General features: G+C 53.9%; 1 protein-coding gene across 1 annotated transcript in view; it reads left to right on the forward strand.

Annotated features, from left to right (window-relative positions):
- Positions 1–19,517, forward strand: part of NFIA (nuclear factor I A) — a 213,474-nt gene that overhangs the window by 9,271 nt on the left and 184,686 nt on the right. Inside the window, exon 2 of the mRNA XM_026040730.1 lies at positions 3,669–4,200. Coding sequence (XP_025896515.1) covers positions 3,669–4,200 — 532 coding nt within the window. The remainder of the gene's footprint in view (positions 1–3,668; positions 4,201–19,517) is intronic.

Raw genomic sequence — 19,517 nt, forward strand, 5'->3', positions numbered from 1 at the left:
GCAACTTTGCGGCTCCCGCCGCGGGCCGGGCCGGGCGCGGCGGCTGCGCCCCCGCGCAGCGGGAGCCGCGGGTTTCGGTCGGAAGCACTTTGCGGCGGGCGCAAACCCCAGCCCGCTTCCTGCGCGGCCGCCGCTCCGCCCGCTGCCTGGTGCAGTTTTACCCCCCGGCGCCCCGTCTGCTGCCGCCCTCCGCAGCCGCGCAGCGCTGCCCGGCCCGCGGCCTCGCGGACCGATACCCCCCCTCAAAAAAAAAAAAAAAAAAAAAAAAAAAAACTTAAAGCACCGACTTCTGGGTCTGCCCCAAAGGAGCCGCGGGGCTCCCCCCGTTCCACACATACAATGCGCGGATCCAGCGCGGCCCGTTCGGGAAGGTCCCGGCAGCGCCGAGGCCTCCGGGCATCCCGCACCCGCCGCATCTCGTTCCCCAGCTCAGAATTTACAGCCACTTTCGCTGCTGCAACTTTGGGGACAAAGGTGTTTTGGTTTTCCTTCTTTTTTTTTTTTTTTCACTTTATTTTTAAATTTTTTAAATTTTTTTTATTTTAAAGTTTGGGCTTGCCTTTAAAGGGGCAAGCTTTGGAAAAGTGGCCGGGCAAAGCAGAGCGAGCAGCAATCACGGTGCCGAGCGTCTGTGTCGCGGCGCTGCGGCGGCGGCGTGAGCGCTCCGTATCGGCTGTCAGGAAAACATAAACATCCTTCCCGCGCCATGGGCGCCGGCAGCGGGACGAGCCGGCCACGAGCCTGCCGCTCCCTGCACGTTTACAAGCAAACGGATTGTAAAAATATTAACAAGGGGCGCCGGAACAGGCGGGATCCCGGGAAGATCAGCACCAATATATTGTTTCCAAAGGGCTCCTTTGGGTGTTACATTATTTCTCTGAGCTGGGGTCGTGATCGCAGGGTTCTTCTGGCCTAGTTTTTTGGCGACTTGGGGAAGAGCGCCTGAGATTTGGAGTCTGGCTCCAAAGAATCCCGCCGCCCGAATTTTCGGCTTGGAACGGGCTCCTCTTCTCTGCACAGCCAAATCCACAAAGTTTGCGGAGTCTAATGGTAAAAACTAAGTTTTCGCACTACCCGGAGCAGCTTCGGGCCGAGAGGGTTTCCAGGCCGAGGGGCGCAAGCGAAYGCCTGTACCAAAGGAGGCTCCCAAAGTTTCCCCAAGCCAACTTGAGGGAAGGCAGCGACCGTCGCCTTCGCCACAAGTGCCTGAAAACCAGCGCGTTCCTGCGGGGCTGCGCAGCCGCCTGCACATCTGCAAACGCGCCCGCACGGGCGCATCCCCAAAACTTTCGTATTCCTTTCTTTTTCCTTTTTTTTTTTTTTTTTTTTTCCTTTTTTTTTGCTTCTTCTTTTGGCAGTAATAACACCGAACTAAATAATGGCATTGTGCAGCGCTGCGGCCCCCCGCCGCGGCCGGCCCGCCGCGTTTGATCAGCGCGGGCTGCTTTTATTTCCACCGCGACTTCGCTCGCAACTTGCGGCGGCGGCGCGGCCGGGCGCCTTTCCGCAGGGCTCGGGGCCGGCCCCGCACTTGCTCGGCTCGTGAGTCATTAACCTCTTCTCGCCGCGCTCCATTTTGAGGACACGGAGCCCAGGGCATCCGCGCGCACCTCTCCAAGCGGCTCCGCGGCTTCTAATCCGCTCCACGCGGGGAGCTGCTCCAAATCACTGCCCGACTTCAGAGCAAAAAGCCTSTAATTTCCCCCCCGCGAGTTTTATTATTTTTTAAAGTTTTTAGCGTGTTTTTGGCGCGCTGTTTGGCCAGGTTGGCGCTGTGGCAGCGTCTCGGTGCCGCTGAGCGGCCCTGTCGGCGGYGTCCCGGGCAGCGGGGCAGCCCCAGGTGCCGGCGCCGCGCGCGGGACCGCGGCGCTCCGGGCTCCGTGGGCACCTCCGCGCACCGGCTTTGCCTCCACAAAAGGCCTTTTCTCCTCGCTCCTCCGCAGGAGGGGCAGGACAGGGGGGATCACAGGCTCCCATAATGTTTAATAGCGTGCGGTGACCTGCAGTTTTGATCTTTCCCTTTTATTCCTCCCCCCCACAAAAGCCGTTCTCCGTGTTGGCAGGAGCTGCGCGCTCTACYCCCGCCGGCTCCGCACGCGCTCCAATGTTCCCTCTGCCTTTTCTCCCKTCTTTTTTTWWAAAAAAAACTTTGCTGAAATTTGAAACTGTGGTCTAGAGGAAAAGGGGGAAAAGAAGAGGGAATGTGTCAATCACTGGAGTGATTTATTTTACGCGTTTGTATTKTAATAATCAGTCGTGCTTTTGCTTGCTGCTGCTCTGCTGTGCCATAACGACGTGTAATGTGTCATTTTTGGGGTCGTTTCTAACACTCTGTGTTTAAAATAAAAATGCATCCTGTAATATTAGCTATAAATCGCTGTGTTTACGGTTTAAGAGCAGCTCGGAATAACTGAAATCAAACCTTTGGGGAAGTCGGTGCACGGACTGGAGTTATGAAGGGCTTTCGCTGATAGGGACTTCAGTTACTGATTTCTCGATTTTCCCCTCATTTTTTGGAACAGAAAGCAAGAAGCCGAGGGGCCGGGCAGCGTTTGCAGAGCCAGGTCCGCTGGGCTCTCGCGGCGGCCCCGTCCTGCGAGGGCCRATGCCCAGAGTGCTGCCGGGGCGGCTGCCAGCGCGCTGGGGCCCCGGGCACACCATTATATATATTAAGTTTCTGTTATTTTTCCCTCCTGGAGGGCCCAATCCCAGTCCCAGAGGCACCCAGGCAGGAGGCCCGTGCGACACCGGCTCCTCCGTCATTCATTTCGGCAGCCTGGTCCTTGTGCTCCAGCAGCTCCTTCTCAATCTATACCTTATTTTTTTTTTTCCCCCGCAGCAGGGTTGTCCTGCTTGCATTTTGTTTATTTTATTCTGTTCTATTTTGTTGTGCCAGAGTGGTTCACGTTGTGGGTATTTTTGTCCCGGGCGGAGGGGCGAGCCCGAAGCACCGCGAGTCGGAGCGAGCCAGGTTCCGCCTGGCCCGACCGTCCCGCGAGCCYGGCGTCGCCTTTTGGACACGCCGGGATGTGGCAAAATATAGGGGAAAAAGGCAAAACAAAAAGTTATTTCCCGCGTGTTTGCGCAAGGAGTGCTAAAGTCCGCGGCCAGCGCGCCGTCCTGCCGCTTGAGAGGAAGGCCCAGCGCGCCTCGCCGTAGCGCGATTCCAAATATCCCATCCGAAAAAAATTAACTAAATATAAACCAAACTTGATAATAAAACAAACTTGCGGGGTTTGCATTTTCCGCCACTTTTCACCTTGGTGGCGGCCGGGCATCCCGGAGCAGCTCTCGCCTCCCGCCTTCCCCGTATCCCTGTATCCCGGTGCGTCGGTGCCCGYGTCCCGCGGCGGGAGCCCGGCTGGCGCACGGGCCGCGCGGCTCTGCCAAATTGGCGGCGGGGTCGGGAGCCGGCGGCCAGGCCTGCGCGCGGCCGCTTAACTCCTTCTTCGGCTTTTACAAAAACAATAACGCAGAAGTTCTGCAAAAAGGCCCAACAGTTACAAAATCTCCCTGTTTTACACATCGGTGCTCAGCCGGGGCGGGCRTGGGGTGGGCAGGTGGCACCAGGGCCCAATTCTCCCGCTTTTTGCCCYGTTTTCATGACCGGGCCTGTGCTCAAGTGGTGCTTTCGGTGAGACCGACCGCTCTCTGTGCCTTTTTTTCAGGATGAATTTCATCCCTTCATTGAAGCACTTCTGCCTCACGTCCGAGCGTTTGCCTACACATGGTTCAACCTGCAAGCCCGAAAACGAAAATACTTCAAAAAACATGAGAAACGTATGTCAAAAGAGGAAGAGAGAGCCGTGAAGGACGAACTGCTAAGTGAAAAACCCGAGGTAAAGCAAAAATGGGCGTCCAGACTTCTGGCCAAGCTGCGGAAAGATATCAGGCCTGAGTTTCGGGAGGATTTTGTTCTCACAGTCACAGGAAAAAAGCCTCCGTGTTGCGTTCTTTCCAATCCAGACCAGAAGGGCAAGATGAGAAGAATTGACTGCCTCCGCCAGGCAGACAAGGTCTGGAGGTTGGACCTTGTTATGGTGATTTTATTTAAAGGTATTCCGCTCGAAAGTACTGATGGCGAGCGCCTTGTAAAGTCCCCACAGTGCTCTAACCCCGGGCTGTGCGTACAGCCGCACCATATAGGAGTTTCTGTTAAGGAACTCGATTTATATTTGGCATACTTTGTGCACGCCGCAGGTAAGTGCCTTTCTCCACCGTTTCTCCACCTTTCTGTTCGTCTCCGGGATCGGGGCTCCTTCCCGCCGAGCCGGGAGGGCGCGCGTGGCCGATGCGGTTAAAAGGCCGTTTATTTTCCCCGGGGTTAAAGGAAATTGGGGGTTTTGGGGCAGCCTTCTCATACACGGATATTTCCACAGGAGGTAGCCAAGCCTTAGTACAATGAGACCTCTCTTAATTATTTTTTTTATATACATATGTGTAATAAATGTATAATAAGTATATGTATATATGCACACACATAAACACATTTTTTTTAAATTTTATTTTAAATAGATTCAGTGTGTCTCTGATGTACTGAGTAGTGTGAGGGAGCTTGGCATAGCCGAGGTTTCAGGCACAGCTACTGGGAAAACCCAGTATCTTCCCTCCCCTCGATGCCCCGGGAGCAGGGAGCGTACGGGATGGGGCCCGGAGCAAAGGGAAAAGGTTCCCTGCCACGGGCAGCCACATCCCAAAGCTGCCAAAGGGAATAATTGTGCAGTTGTGTCGAGAAAGGGAAGGGGACAGCGTTGACAGCAAGCCCTGAACGCCCCCATGTATCTGCGTGGAACCCGAGCCAATTCCCCGTCTGCTAAAATTGTGCTTATTGGAGGTGGGGAGGGGTAAAAATGGGAGGGTTTTTTTTTTTTTAATGTGCTGAAATTGAAAATCTTGGGATCTCCGACTTCAGCACAGAGCCCCCCCAGCCTGTGGATATTAAAGTGCAGGATAGGCCGAGGATCCGTAATAGGCCGCCCGGCTGAAATAAAGCACTATTGTAGCGCGTCGGAGCGGCCGTGGGGCGAGGGAAGGGGGCGCGGGAAGCCCYGGCCCCGCAGCCGCGCCAGTGGGCACCGCGTCCCGCGCGCAGCTCCGGGGCTTGCATGGGGCGGAAAAGCAGAGGAGCACAGGGAAGACGCAGTGATTGTGGCTGGAAAACCCAATTCTGCAGCCACGCAAGAAACCTCAGCAAATCCTGGCCCCAGAGGCTGCGTTTCGGCCGCGTCTCGGCACAAGCGTTGACGATCTCCCAAGTTTTCGGCGCGGCACCCGCGRCGTGTTTTATTGCGACGCGCGGTGCCACCGCTGTAATTTTATTGATACAGCCTGTGTTTAGAAAGGGCTTTCGGATACCGTTGTGGTATTTTAGCTAGATAAGCCAGGAAATTTACTTTGCAATTGGGTGTGATGCGGTAAATCATTTTGCACATTTCTGGTGGAGGGAATGTGGGCAAATATTGCGGAAAGCGCTTTATTTACTCTGCGATTTATTACGTGGCACGGCGGGACGAGGATTACYGATTCGCGGCCGCGCGGAGGGGCCCGGCCCTGCGCCCTGCCTCAGTTTCCCCCCCTGTTCCACACAGCAGGGCCGCCTGTTCCGTATAAACCTCTGGAAAATGGACGGCTCCSGCTGTAGAGCATGCTGCCTTTTTTCCATTCCTTGGAATTACAGCGCCGTGCCGATAAATACGAGTATTGCCTTTCAGAATGAGTGAAAATCCAGCAAAGCGTGGAGCTCGCTGGGAGGAAGTGATGCTCTYGCCCTACACACTGAAATGGGGAGAAAAGCAACAAATACAGGTGCTAGAGTGTGGCCAAGGCCCCCGTTTTCGCCCAGGCCACAGGAGCGCTGGGAGGGACACGRGGTCCTGCCAGGCAAGTGGTAGTCCCGGAGCAGAGTCCGCACAGGGTGCGCGGTGGCCGGGGGCGCCGGCTCTTTGGCTTATTTTTTATTTTTCCCCCCATTCTTTTGTGCGTTTTCTCTCCTTCTGCCCTTTCCCAGCCGCATCCCGGCAGGCTCTGTGGCTCCGCGCGTTGGCCAAGGCGCCGGCCATCGGGGCCCCGGCGGCGGGGAGCGTCGAGGGCCCTTTGTGCGCGGCGCGCGGGACGGCCACCGCGGCCGGGGCCGTGCGCCCGGGGAAGCATCTGCCGCGGGACAGAGGATTTGCAAACACCAAACAATGTTTTTACCTCCTTAAAAGTTTTGAGAAGTTGCCAGTGTTGGCAGGAGGCGCAGACTCCGAAACGTGCTCCAAGGGACGTGCCAAAACCATCGCGACCTTTTCACCCGCCGTGCTCACTCCGCTGTATTTTTTTTTTCTTTCCCAGCTTTTTTCCTCCACTTTTCCTGATTTTTTGGGGGCGGGAATACTCTCTTTCAAGACACCCAGCACGAGCTGCCGTGCTCTACAAGAGCGACGGCCACGGCGCCTGCCCGCTCGCTTCCCCTCGCAGTCGCTGTCGTGCGGAGCCGGGCACATGTGCACCACTCTAAATGCTGCTTCCCACCAAGTTACACCCAAATCCATCGCTCCCTGCAAGAGCGATGGCCAGAAAAAGGCAAACAAAAAGAGGCAAATGCACCAAATGTGTTTCACTTTGGAGTTTTGGGCTTTTTTTTTTTTTTTCCCCTCCCTAAGAATGAAAATAAAAAATAAAAGGAAGGAAAAGAACATCGATGTTTTCCAAATTAGGGATTGCCCCCTCTCCAAGGGGGGGGAAAAAAAAAAAAAAAGCCTTGAAATTTGGTGGATTGCTCTCAATTTGCAGTTTATATTCTGCTTAACTCAAAGCAGGCGGCGTTCCCATACCCCGAAACTTGGGTTTGCTCCTTAGCTTTCCCTTATTCCGTGCTCGTATCGAGTGACAACTTGGAAAAACGGTGGTGGCGAGGCGTCCTCTTTGTGGGAGGCTAACAGTAAAGCTAATTTACGGCCGGCCCTTTCCCAGATGATCTGTATCAGAACCTACAATATAGGAGGCACGTGGCAAGGTCACCGTTTAAGTTGTTAAGGTCACAACCTTAGCCACCAGGCATTTGACCTCTTAGATAAAGTTAACCTCTGTTCATTAGTAGGCACTCAACCGAGAACCTTCTGGAGGTTTTTACGGCTTTGGAGCTCCTTGGGCTAATGTGATCGGATTGTCCCAAAGATCTGCAATTGAGGTGGTTAAATTTTGCGCGAGGTCGCGCTCTTTAGGGGCTGCTCGGGCGCACAAAGCAGCGGCGCGCGCCGGCCGCGGAGCCGCTACGCGCCCGGCGCCAGAATTAAGCCGTTTTTGAGGCGCAAAACCTTTTAATCTTGCAGGAAGGCGTTGAAAAACACTATGTTTCACTAAAATCGCGGAGTGGCTTTTTATTTAAATGAGCTTTTTTTTCTTTTTTCTTTTCGGATTCTGCTAATATTTAAAGTCAAAGCCAAAGTTGATGCAAGAAGCTGGCCTTGTTCCTGCAGCCCTGAAAATTCACTTAGCCTTTAAATGCGTTCTGCTGTGGGTGGACTGGGTAGCAGTAGATAGTGCCCAGCCTTGAACTTCAAGCAGACCCGTTTTCCACCCCCGTTGAGGGGCTTAAAATATTGATCCCCGGGCCACCACAAAGAGGTGCCGGTTGGGAGAGCGCGGAGCGGGGCTGCGCCGCAGCCTCCTCGCGCGCTCCTTCCCGCGCCGCATTAATCCCCTTACCGGGGCCGCGTGGAGCGGCCGGGCGAGCGGCGTCCGGCGCCGCCGCAGCCTCCCCGGCCCCMGCGCAAAGTGCGGCGGCCGCCCCTGCAAACTCTCGCCGCTCGCGCGCGCACCATATTGTTTACTTAATTATGCCGCGGCGGAGGCTTGGTTTTAATTATTTAGATGGCTTCCTTGCTTTGCTGTGATACCGCATTTATTATTTAATTTAAATCAAAAGAGCGGCACCGCTGTTAGTTTTTTGATGCGTTTTACTTTTGTTTTGGCTGCGGTATTGTCATTCCTTCGTACAGTGATCCGGAGAGCCGTGATATGCAGATTGGCCAGATGGTCATGTTAACAGATTGAGAACCCACTTCCCACTGCTAAAGAGCAGGTGTAAGATCAGTAGGGTTTTTTTTCTTTTTCTTTTTTTTTCCCTTTTTTTCCCCCCCTTCCTCCCAAGTTTCAACCAAAATGCTCTTTCGACAGCTCATGAGGGTAGTTAAAAAGGGGCACGTTTCAAATGGTGTTTGTTCTGGGAAGATAATACATAACATGTATGTCACTTTTGCACACATCTGAGGACTTTTAAAACAGCCGTGACATTTCCTCCTTTTGTAATGCATTTGAAAACCTACTTCCAACGCAGAACTCTTGCAGCATTCATGACAAACAGTCTTTATAAAGTTGTACTTGTGGACTGGGATGTGCACAGGCCCCATGCATTTCTGCAGGACGTGCAGCTTGCACTTATTCTCATCCAAAAAGCACCCGTGCAGCTTTGCAGCAGTTATTTTATAGGCTTTCTGTGCACAGGTCTCTYTCCGTGCATCCAAGGGAAGTAGAAAAGTTCCGTGTTCAAATAAGTTTTTAAAGGTTTGAGGTTTCAGAGGCTGGTTCCCCAGTTAATTTTTGCCACTGTGACACTTTTATAGCTAGGGAAAAAAAATGAAAGTGAAACGAAGTTGCCTTGTGGTATTTTTGCCCTCGAGGAATACCTCGAGAAGCCGCGTTTTGCTTTGCTTCAGGCTTGCTAAAAGCCATCGCGAGRAGCCTGCGTTTCTGAGCGAGGGGGCCCGCGGAGCCGGCGGCACCGCCGCTATCGCCGTGCGCAGGCGGCCGTGCCGAGCGCGCGCCCCGCGTGGCCAGCGCGATAGCTCCCCGGCGGCCGCGCTTGGCTTGCGTGGGACCCGGCGCCAGCAAATGAACCCTCGGAAAGAGGCRCCGAATGCCCCAAGGGCGTCCCGGGTGCCGGCGGGACTGGCGAGGGCGCTGCGCGGGGGCAGTGCGGAGGCCGGCGCGGACGCGCCGTGGGGCTCGCGCGCTGCTAAGCCAGTTACCCAACGCTCTTGGCTTGCCTACAAGCGCCTGCACTTTTATATTTCCCTTCTTTTCCACCCAATGATGAATAGCATTAATTTAGATCTATTTAAGGCGAGTGTGGGAGAAACCACAATCTTTGTTGTGGTCACTGCTGTACACAGCGGGGCTGGATGTTTCTCTTGGTTGAGGCCTCAAAGCTGAATCTGGAGAACCCAAAACATCATGTCAGCTTTTCAAACCCTTCAAAGAAACAGAGGAATCCTAATTGTTCATAAAAGCCACTGCTTATTATTATGATTATGTATTTGCTCGCTCTTTCCCATGTGGATGTAAAGGAAAGGGCATCCTGGGCTTCCCGCGCCGCCGGCGCCTTCGCGGCTCCTCCTCTGCTCGGCACGCGGAGCTCGCGCGCCAGCCGAGCCGCTCGCCGGCGGGAAGCGCCTGCCGGCCCCGCGCGGCTCCCGCGGCGCAGCCCCCGGCCCGGCCGCACTGGGAGGCCTTGGCACGCGGCCCTGGGTTCAGGCCCTCCGGGCCGGATTTGCTGCTCGTGCAAATGAGGGTTTTCCGAAGCCCCAGGTGCCTGCGGGCGGAGGGAGAAGCCGCGCGCTCGACTTGATCGCTTCATTTCTGGAGACGTGCAAGGTGCAGGGTGKGCCAAGGGGAGCCTGGTCCCGGGCACATCCCCTTCCTTCTCCCGGGCCAGCTGGTGATGGTGGCGCCCGGGTCTTGTCTCGCCCGCAGGAAGAGCAAGGTGATGCTGTTTGAGGAGAAAACAGTGCCTTTACCTATTTGGGAGCATTTGTTAGGTCTCTCCCTCGCCCCAGAGCTGGTGTCGTGCCCATTTCAGCACCGGTGGGTTTGGGGTGAGCTGCGCTGGGAGCCTTCGCCCATCCCAGCCKCAGGGGCCTCCATTTTGTGCGCAGCAGCCGAGCAGGCGCCACGCACGAAATGGCGCCCGGAGCGCCCAGAAACCTCCGCCTTGGGGAAGAGGGAGCCCCCGGCTCTTCCCAAGGGGCTTGGGGCTGCGTGTGCTGCTGAGGTTAGTCCGATGGGCCGGTGTGGATTAAACTCCTGCAGGTTTCCTCGGCTGCCTCGTCCGTCGCGGGGAGCCGYGCGGCCTGCGCGCGTGCGAGGCTTGGAAGGCTGCGAGTGGCGGCGCGGGCTTGAGGCCGAGCGCCATTAGCATATGTGGGCAGGAGGATCCACTCTGTGTCTGCATTCCTTCAAAAAATAAATCACCCTTATTTAATTACGTTCGGAGAGGGCAGATTTAAGGATATACTGCAAAATGCATTACCTATTACACCAACACGATAATCTTATTAACCTTGCTTTCTACTTTTTAATTTTATTGTGCACCCCGTGTAACTCTTACAGTATCAGAAATAATTACTTGGAAATACATGATGTCAGGGGTCTGATATGACATTTATCTTCCTGAGCGGGGAGGCGGGTAACTCGGGGATTACATAACAGCTCGAGAGGCCCTGGCTCGCGTGACCGCCAGGATCCTCGCGTGGTGTCGGACGCATCCGCAGGGTCGGATGGACCGAGCGCGCCGGCTCCATGGAACGAATTCCACACAAGATCCGCCACAGGAATCCCACGCCGGGGCGCTGTCCCTCCAGCCCCTCTCTGATACGTGTCCACATTTCCCCCGCGTTCGGTGAGGGTGGTGGGTGAGGGGAAACAAACGCCACAATAATATCCCTTTTCAGAAGAATATAGTTTAATTTGGTGTGCGCGTGCAGCAGCTGCCATTGGCAAGCTGTCGTCTTTGTTGCCATGGGCTTTTTCTTGCACGCGTGCCAGGCCATGATTGGATGTTGCGGCGTGTCCGTGTTTTGGGGGGAGATGGTGGTGGGTCTGCACGGCGGCAGCGCCGGCGCAGCGCGGCCAAGCCSAGTCCTTGTTCTTGGTGGCCAAAACGGCGCTGTAAAACTTTGGCTGCGCTCCATGTTTTTCATGCCGTAGTGTTTGAGAGCATCCCAGGGCGCGGGGATTTGTGTGCAGGAGAAGGTGCCACCAAGGCGTTGCCCATCAGAAGACACATGGGCACAGCGTGTCCCCCAAGGCTGCTGTTGCACCCTGCTCCTTGTCACCCATGGGAGGTCCTGTGGCCCTGCCTGGTGCTGCGGGGAGCTCTTGCACCAGCCAAATAAGCAGGACGTTGCCCGTGAGCTCCCAAGGTGAYGGCCTCTCCTTCCCACCCCAACCCAGCATCCCCTTGCTGCAGCCGTCCTCCCCACCGCTTGGCTTCACTCATCCATCCTGTCCATCCTCAGATATCCAACACACAGGGATCTAAGGCCACTTCTCCTGCACACTGCCCTTGGTGGTGCCTGTGTCTCCTCTGGTCACTACGTGATCCTCAATGTGACCTGGGGCTGTCACCAGCCTTTTAGCTCTGAGTTACTGTTTGCAGCAGTGCATCATGCCTGGATCAGGCCTCRGCCCAAAACACATCTGCAAACTCGGGAGAAATATTTCCCAGGGACGTGTTCACCCTCACCTTGGGACTTGGGGAGGCCTGGGGATAGTCCTCAACCCTCAACGYTGGCAGGGTCAGAGCAGGCAGTTTAGGCTGACGGTGGCGGGAGAAAGTACAGGACGAAAGGCAGAGCCGAGCGGTGCGCCGGCTCTATTTGGGCGCTGTTCTCCTGCGCCCGTCGCTTATGTCTCGGAGCGGGAAGCATCGTGTCTGGAGTGGCCGTGTGCTGCCAAGTGCCTTGCAAAGCACGGGAAGGAGAGCGCCCAGCCGCTGCAGAGGGGTCGAAGCAAGTTAGGGGGATTGCATCGACTTGAGACGCTAATACAGCCATCAGCCAGCATCGTAAAGGTTTTGTCTGATCGTTTTTACCCAGCGCAACTGTCATTTGGTATGGGAGAAAACAGCAGAATTTCTGAAACACAGAGCAAAATTTAAATTATTTTGTCTTTCTTTTTTTTGAAGCAAAGTAGTCTCAAGTGAATTAGAAGAAAGTGCTCTTTGTATGCGGGTGCTTTCGGAAAGCGCGCTATTGTTGTCGTCCCTTTTGGGGACAGATAGCCACGGCAATGCTTCCATTGTGCCACCACGAGGACTTTTCTCCATGTGACGAGGACTTCATTAAAAATAGCCAGCGATCCCATTTACATTGGCCCTCAAAAGTAGTTGTGGCTGCGCTGGAAAGTAAATCCCACGGCAGCAGCAGGGCCCGCGGCTGCTCCGGCTGCCGGAGGAGGCTTTGGCGTCGGGATCGGTGCGTGCGGGCGCAACTCACTCTGCACTCTGCAGGGTCCTCGGCACGCTGTGACGGCAASTTTATAGTCATAGATAGAAGTAGTTGTGAAAAGTGCAATAATGCTTAAAAGCCCCGGATCAGGGTCTCAGTGTGGATGGAGAGAGCGCGACAGCCTGAGCTTGCGCGGAGGCCCCGGCTCGCTCCCTGCTTTCCTGCTTTCCCTYCTGGTTCAGGGTTAATCACGGTGTCCGCTTCTAGCCGCAGCGCGATGAGCGACCTGGGCTGCGACGGGCGGGAGTTTGGAGCATTGCGGGGTTGCAGTGTCGGCCAAACACCTTTCTTTGGCTGCAAACACAGCGTTTTACCCTGTTTCCTTGGGGAGAGGCTCCACAATCGCTCCAAGCAAAGCAAAGCCCCTTCTCCCACAGCAACTTTGCAGAGGAACTTTGTGCCCGTGCCCTGGGGCAGGTCCCGCCGCGCATCCCCTTCCAGTTGCCTTCCTGCACCCATCGTGGCCATGACCTGTTTGTCTGCATTATCTCTCTCTCTTTTTTTATATATATATACACACATATATATATTTTTAAAAAAGGGAAAACAAAGGGAGTACAGTGCTGTGCACGGAACAGTTATTAAAAACAGTTGGGGAGCGTATAAAAGGTAGTGTTTGTGTGAGAAACGGGACAGCTGTGATGGTCTACTGGGAAAGTGTGTACAGATGGTGGTAGGGAGGGGAATGATGACTACATGGCTGATAAATGAAATACAAAAAGCATTAAATTGGTGATCTTTTTAAAGAGTACGTTTTTTTTCTTCGGGTAGCGTTTTTGGTGCATCGCTAGGGGTCTTTGTCTGCCTCTCGCTGAGCCGGGAAGCGCCGCTCTCCGCACGCCCTCGTAGCTCTGATTTTCGTTTACAAATAAGGAACCCGTTTAATAAATTGGACAGTACGGCACTGCCGAAGCAGATAATTAAGCGCACGGTTCTGCAGCGTGTGGAGGTTGTGGTGGAGACGGCGCTGGCGCCGGTGCGGCCAAAGGGGCTGCTTTGTTCACAGCCAGCTCCTTTGCAGCGGGACGGATGCTCTGCCGCTACCTCTGATCGCTGCCTGTGCGCCCGTCCCGCTCCCTGTGAGCCCAAGGGAGATCCAGGTGGGAGCAGGACAGGATGAGCCAGGTTTTGGATGCGGCTGCAGCCCTCGAGCCTTGTGCCCACCACCACCCCGCAAGGCATCGGCCCAAATATCTGTGAAATGCTCTTTAGAGACTCTCCCTGCTCCAGACGTGGGGTCTTCCCAGGGAAAAGAGTCCCGGTCCTGCCAGTTAAATTTTGTCTGGTGAAGCAAAGTGCGGTGGGTAGAGACAGAGCCAGGAGCTGGGGCAGCAGAGGACACCAGCCGGCTGGGCTGGGAGGCACCGTGCTGGGAGAGCCCTTCCCAGGATGGATGGGATGTGTCAGATGGGATGGATTGGATGGGATAGAATGGGACAGGATGGATTGCACAGATGGGATGGGACAGAATGGGACAGGTGGGACAGACAAGGCAGGATGGGATTGGTTGAATGGGACAGGATGGGAGAAGTGGGACAGGATGGATGGGACAGGGCAGGAGCCAGCTCCGGGCAGCAGATTTGGGCTGCATCTCCCACCCTACAAGCAGTGATCCCAGTTGAGCATGGGCATGAGGACTGCACTGCCTGGGGTGGAACCGTGACGCTTGACTTGAGTGTCAAGCACGAGAGTCTTGGCATCCTCCATCAAAGGAAGCTCTTCAGCAGGGATCCTGCCCGGTGTGACCATAGGTGTGTTGCAGATCACAATAGGTGTAAGGCAGATGACTTCCCGTTTCCTTCTGTGTTTTCCTGTAGCACAGCGCTGTGTTTGCAAGTGATGGTGGGGACATGTGGGGAGGTGGGAACCAACCGCTGCTGGGGAGCAACCACTTGTGAGGCTGGTTGGGCCCCTGGTCCTTCTGGAGTGGCAGCAGATGCCACAAAAGGGGGCTCAGGAAACCTCAGTGAGCACAAAGTGTCCAGTGGAAAATTTCCTGAGGTCCTGTTAGATGCAGCTCTGTTTATGCTCTGAACCTTGTTGACTTACAAACCTCCTGAACGTCAATACTGCTGCTTTTGCGATGGTTTCTACCTGGGCGTGCTGTCACAAGCACGTCTTGTTGAGGGGCTCGATTAAAGACCTGCTTCAATGCAGCTCATTCCTGAGCCAAGTCAATATTTTTTTTTGCATTTTCTTGAAAGAAAAAAAAGGTTTTAAAGGTTTAATGTGTAGAAAACATGTGGCAACTCAATAGACTGTTTGAGATTTTGGTGGAGCAAGCGCGTGGCAATGGTTGCGGTCGTTCTGCAGATGCGAAGCAGGAACAATAGACAAAGAGACACCACGCCGGGCAGGAGCAGCCCCACTCAGCCAACTTACAGATTTCTTCCCAATTCCGGTTATTCAATAGCACAGAAAAAGTGTTTATTTTAGTAGCCTTGTAAAAGCTGTAGGTGCTGTAAAAGCAAAAAAACCCCGAACTTTTCCCTTTCCGCTCATGTTCTGCCCACTGCCTCCGACCCAGCCGGCCCCTCCGTTAGCCCCACCGGACAACTCTTTAGGGCAACTCTTTAAAAGTGTAAGGCTATCAAGCAGTCAGGTTTTTATTGTGCTTTAATGTTTTGTTTAAATCCGCTCTTAATTGGTTGATTAATGTAGGTGACGTCCTTCGCTCCCCCTCCATCCCCGCAGATGGCAAATGGTAGGTCCCGGCCGTCCCCGCGCGCGGGAGAGGTTATGGTTCAAAGTCAAAGATACAGAGATACCACCGCAATCAATCACCGGAGCGCCGCGCCTGCCTGGCCAGGCAAAAGTTAGCCCAAGGAGCAGCATTCCCTCCAAATCCACGGGAAGGGATTTGTGTCCCCAAAACATTGCGTTTAGGTGGGATCGGCTGCTGCAAACGTCTTCCTGGAAGAGCCCGGGACGCTGGGAGGCCCCCCTGCAAAAACATGAGCCCAGGAGGAATGCAGAAATATAGAGAATATGTGTAAGAGAATAGAGAATAAGTATAGTGTCTGCTCTAAGGAAATACCTTCAAATAAATATCTTTTAAACTTTTTTTTTTTTTTTTAATAGAGGAGGGTGATTTATTAAGGCTGACTTCCTTCTCAGGATGAAGCTTAGAATTATGTTTCTGGTATTGATCCATAAAGAGGATTTGCATTTTATTCATACTATAAAAGTGCTTTTAATGGAGACATCGTGGTAATTGAATTTATACTGTGTGTAACTATCGAAGTATCTTTTTTAATTATTTTATGTTATGTAATACAATAACTAAATCTAAATCCTGTGAAAGGGGATGGCTGTACCTTGTCCTTAAGAGTAACATATATAGCTTTTAATATTCTAACAGTGGAATGCAGTTAAGGACATTCTTTATTTGAGGGAAAAAAAGAGAGAGAGAGAGAGAGAGGAGAAAGATTTCATTACATTCAGCACAGTATGAGACCAAGTCAAAGTAGTTTTGCTAATTAAATTCAATTGCTATCCATTAGACCAATGGAACGAGATGAATCTCCTATATAGCTGACACAGCACAGGTATGCAATTTGGCTAAATGGCCATTTCTGAGCTGCAGCCCGCGCTTCTCCGCTCGCTCCTTCTCCCTTTTCTGGGAGTTGAGAGCTGTGAGAGCAGAGCTGGAAGTTGAGCCGTGCCCGGCGCCTCTCGGGAAGCCGGGATGCAGGTTTAAACAACCAGCCCCGGAGGAGCGCCCGGCCGCCTCTAATCACGGTGGAAATGTGGGCTGGTGGGGAGACGAGGGGGATTTCTTTTCCCTTTTTTTTTTCTTTTTTTCCATGCTCATTCGTGGATGTGCATCTCCTTTATCTGCCCATCTAGCTACATTTGCAGAGGCGCTCGAGACGAGCTGCTTTGGGCGCGCGTAGGGACCTGGCCGTTCCTCCGGACGGCATAAAAATGGCCCCAAATCCAGTTACCAGGGTGAGTTTGTCGGCATCCTGGCATAAGTGACTACTTTGGGAGCTTTCCTATGTCAGACCGAGCAGTCGCTTACCTCGCCGCAGTGACAAGAATACCGCTCCAGCATTGGCTGCGACAAAGTTTTGACAGCCAGCAAGGCTGTAATGCTGCTGAGCGCACAGATTTACACTCCCTGCCAAGATTAAAACGGGCTAAAACCAAAAAGGGTATCGGGGATTGTCGCTCTGCAGAGAAATAACGTGTCACGGCGTCGCCCGGCCTGAGAGCCGGGATGATCCGGCGAAGGCTGTGGCTTCCCGGGACGAGCGGGGAGACCAGAGGCTTGCAGGGCAAGGAAGGGAACACGGGCGTGCAGGGCAGCCTGGGGAAGGGGCTGCACCTCCCTCCTTCGGCCACTGCTGCTTTTTGGCGAAAACTCCGCAGATCCTGAGCGGTTCCTGCACATCGAGCAGCCCGGTGTTGGTTTTCGGTTCGGGTCGCCTGCTTTCGTGCTTCCCTTCATCCCTTTCTAGAGCTAGCAGGAGGAAATAGCAGCAAGCGGGGCTGAAAAAAAGGCCCAGCTGAAAACTGTTCACTCTTGGGCTGAGCAGGTTTGTGAAATTTGCCGCCGGGCGCAACCGGTTGCGCTTTTTATGACAGATCTTYGGGACGGCGGCGCCTGCCCCGCGGAGCCGCGACGCGCGGAGCCGTGGCGAAGCAGGGCGCTTTGCAGGGAGGAAACAATCAAACCTCCTACTCTGCTATTTACAGTAACCACCTTTTTTCACTTTTTCTCCCCTTTTGAACAATCGCGGGCGCTCGAGTGAAAGTAGCCGTGTGAAGAGGGAGATGTGGGAACTCCGGTTTGTGGGGACTTTGCGTTTCTCCTGCTTTATGGCCATCAGAAAGGAGATTGTTGTGCGTCCTATTAAATACTGCCAGTATGATTAATTTAAAGGGTTACATTTTATTGAACCCTGGTGTAGATGTTCTTTGTCAACTCACATTCACTGCTAGTTAGAGTGTGTGTCGCATTTATCAAAACTTTCTGGAGCCCCTCTCACCTCATTAGCATGTGAATCTCTATTGAGCAGTTAATGTCCGTTACAGCTAGAGTGCTCAATTCTTGTTTTCAATAAGCCAGTTGTAAAATGTCAGACTGTCACTTACAATATAAAAAAGCAAAAATGATGGTATTTGTAAAAATGTTATCACCTCATAAAAACAAATTGTAAAGACATGAAAGTGATCTTGGTATGCTTTGCTTTCAGAAGTGAGTTAGTACAGCTGCTTTAAATACCAGTTGTCTGGATTCCCACACTTTCCTACCAATGGAGAGGTTTACACAAGCATAATTTAAGTTACAATTACCCTAATTAACATCTCATTTGCATAAATTGTTGAAGTCAAAACAACAAAGAATTGCTTAAGAAGCTTAACCCTATTTGTCCAAAATAAAGAGATGAGTTTTCACTTTGCAATCAAAATTGGCAGGTTCATTATGTCGGAGCTGCCGCACCCACCGAAGTTGTGCTATTAATTAATACTTCACGTTTTTATGATGGGGCCATGACTCTCGTATTTATGAGGTGCGAGATCTGCAGGCGCCCCGCTCTCGGGGCCAGGGCTGTGAAAGGCTCCCCGGGGCGGTGGGTGGCGTTTGCAGGTGGCACAGCCCGTCCCGGGGCTCTGCCCGGCTCCGCTTCACGCTCCTCGCTCGCCACAAAGCGCTGGTCGAGCCCTCCGGCCCGGCCGKGCGGGCGTCTGGTCACCAGGCATCACCAGGGCTTCGTCCGGGTGCTGGAAGGGAGGGGAGCTCTGACACTTACCACCCCCGTGAGATCAAATCTGCTCCACTGGCGGGTTCTGCTACTTCTATACGCACCCGTTCGTAGCCCCTATAGAAGTGGCCTGCTTGGGGTTGCTAACAGGGACAAGAACATCAGTTTCCCGGGGCTGGTGACCTTGGGGCACTGCAGCAGCTTTCCCTGCGGGCCACCCATGTGCTTCCCTCCCTGCCTGATCCCCGTGCAGCTTCCTTAGGCTCCTCGAAGCGGCTGTGAGTTACCCTGGCGAAAACCTTGCGGYTTCGCAGCCACCGAGCATCGGAGGGCTCCAAATGGAGCTGGGGGTGCCGCGTGGGACACTCGCCGCCAGCCCCAGCCACTGTCACAGGGAGGATCTCGGTGAATCTGTAACATGAGGTGGCTGGGACAGGCAAATCTCGCCCATCGGTTTTACATGTTCGCTCTTAAAGATTGTGTTATAATTGAGTGGTTGAGTCGCGCGGCATTCTGCTTTATGAGACAGTGATTACACAGTATACGAAGCTTAAATCCCGAACATGAATGAATCTGCCAGTTCTACTACAGTACTCTTTATAAAATAACAAGGCTTACCAGGTGGCAAGAATTGCATAATTGAATTGGACTGAATCCTGGTTTTCCCAACCCAGAGCGGTTACACTTAGAAGTAAATTACAATTAAAAGAGACAGAACGTTTCCATTGTATTAAGGATCCTTAATAGCAAACTTTCCATCCATAAGCCGGTGTTCCCTTCCTGGAGCAGCAGAGGAATTGCTGCGTGTGCCTAAGCACCATCAGTGCTGATGGGGGGGATGCAAGTGAATCCCCGCGCCGTGGTTGCGCAGCAGAGCCCGGTGCCTTCGCTGCCCCACCGTCTGCTCCACACACGCACCCGGCCGTGCGTCGGTCGCGTTCACATTCACATTCACCTGGAGCGCTGTTTTCGGAGCAGCCTGGGCTCTGCCGGCCGGGCATATCCCTGGGAACGGATTCCACACGCTGGAATCCCGCTAAAACCACCGCTCGTTTCCCTCCTCCCGCTGTGAAAACAAAAAAAAAAAAAGCAGCCGGCACCGCTTGCCAAGAGTCCCCAGCTCCCGCCGTCCCGCTCAGCACTTCCTACCCCGGCAGCGGGGAATATTGAGAACATGTGTGCGGAGGGACACGGCGGGGGGGGTGTCCGCCTGCCCCGCGGACCCTCGYGCTTCCCTGCTCCGGGAATCACCCGCGTGCTGCTGCCTTAATGCGAACGCTTCTTCATTTTTATTGATTTCTGCCTCTAAGTGATGGCCCTTGCCTTCCAGTAGAGCTGAATGCGGTGTGGGACGGYGGGTAGCTGCTGTTGTCCTTTCCTCCGCTGCTCCCAAACAGTCCAGGGAAGCTCCGTTTCCCTGCTGGCACCGTATGGACTTCGAAGCACCTGAGGGATGCGGTTTGGGGGCTGGTGGCTCTGGCTAGAGGCATCCAGGGTTCACAGCACTGCGGCCCTGTGTGTCTTTATCCATGTAGCA

This window comes from Nothoprocta perdicaria, unplaced genomic scaffold (genome assembly GCF_003342845.1).
Source record: "Nothoprocta perdicaria isolate Ctin4 unplaced genomic scaffold, notPer1 scaffold_262, whole genome shotgun sequence".
NCBI classification, from domain to species: Eukaryota; Metazoa; Chordata; class Aves; order Tinamiformes; family Tinamidae; genus Nothoprocta; species Nothoprocta perdicaria.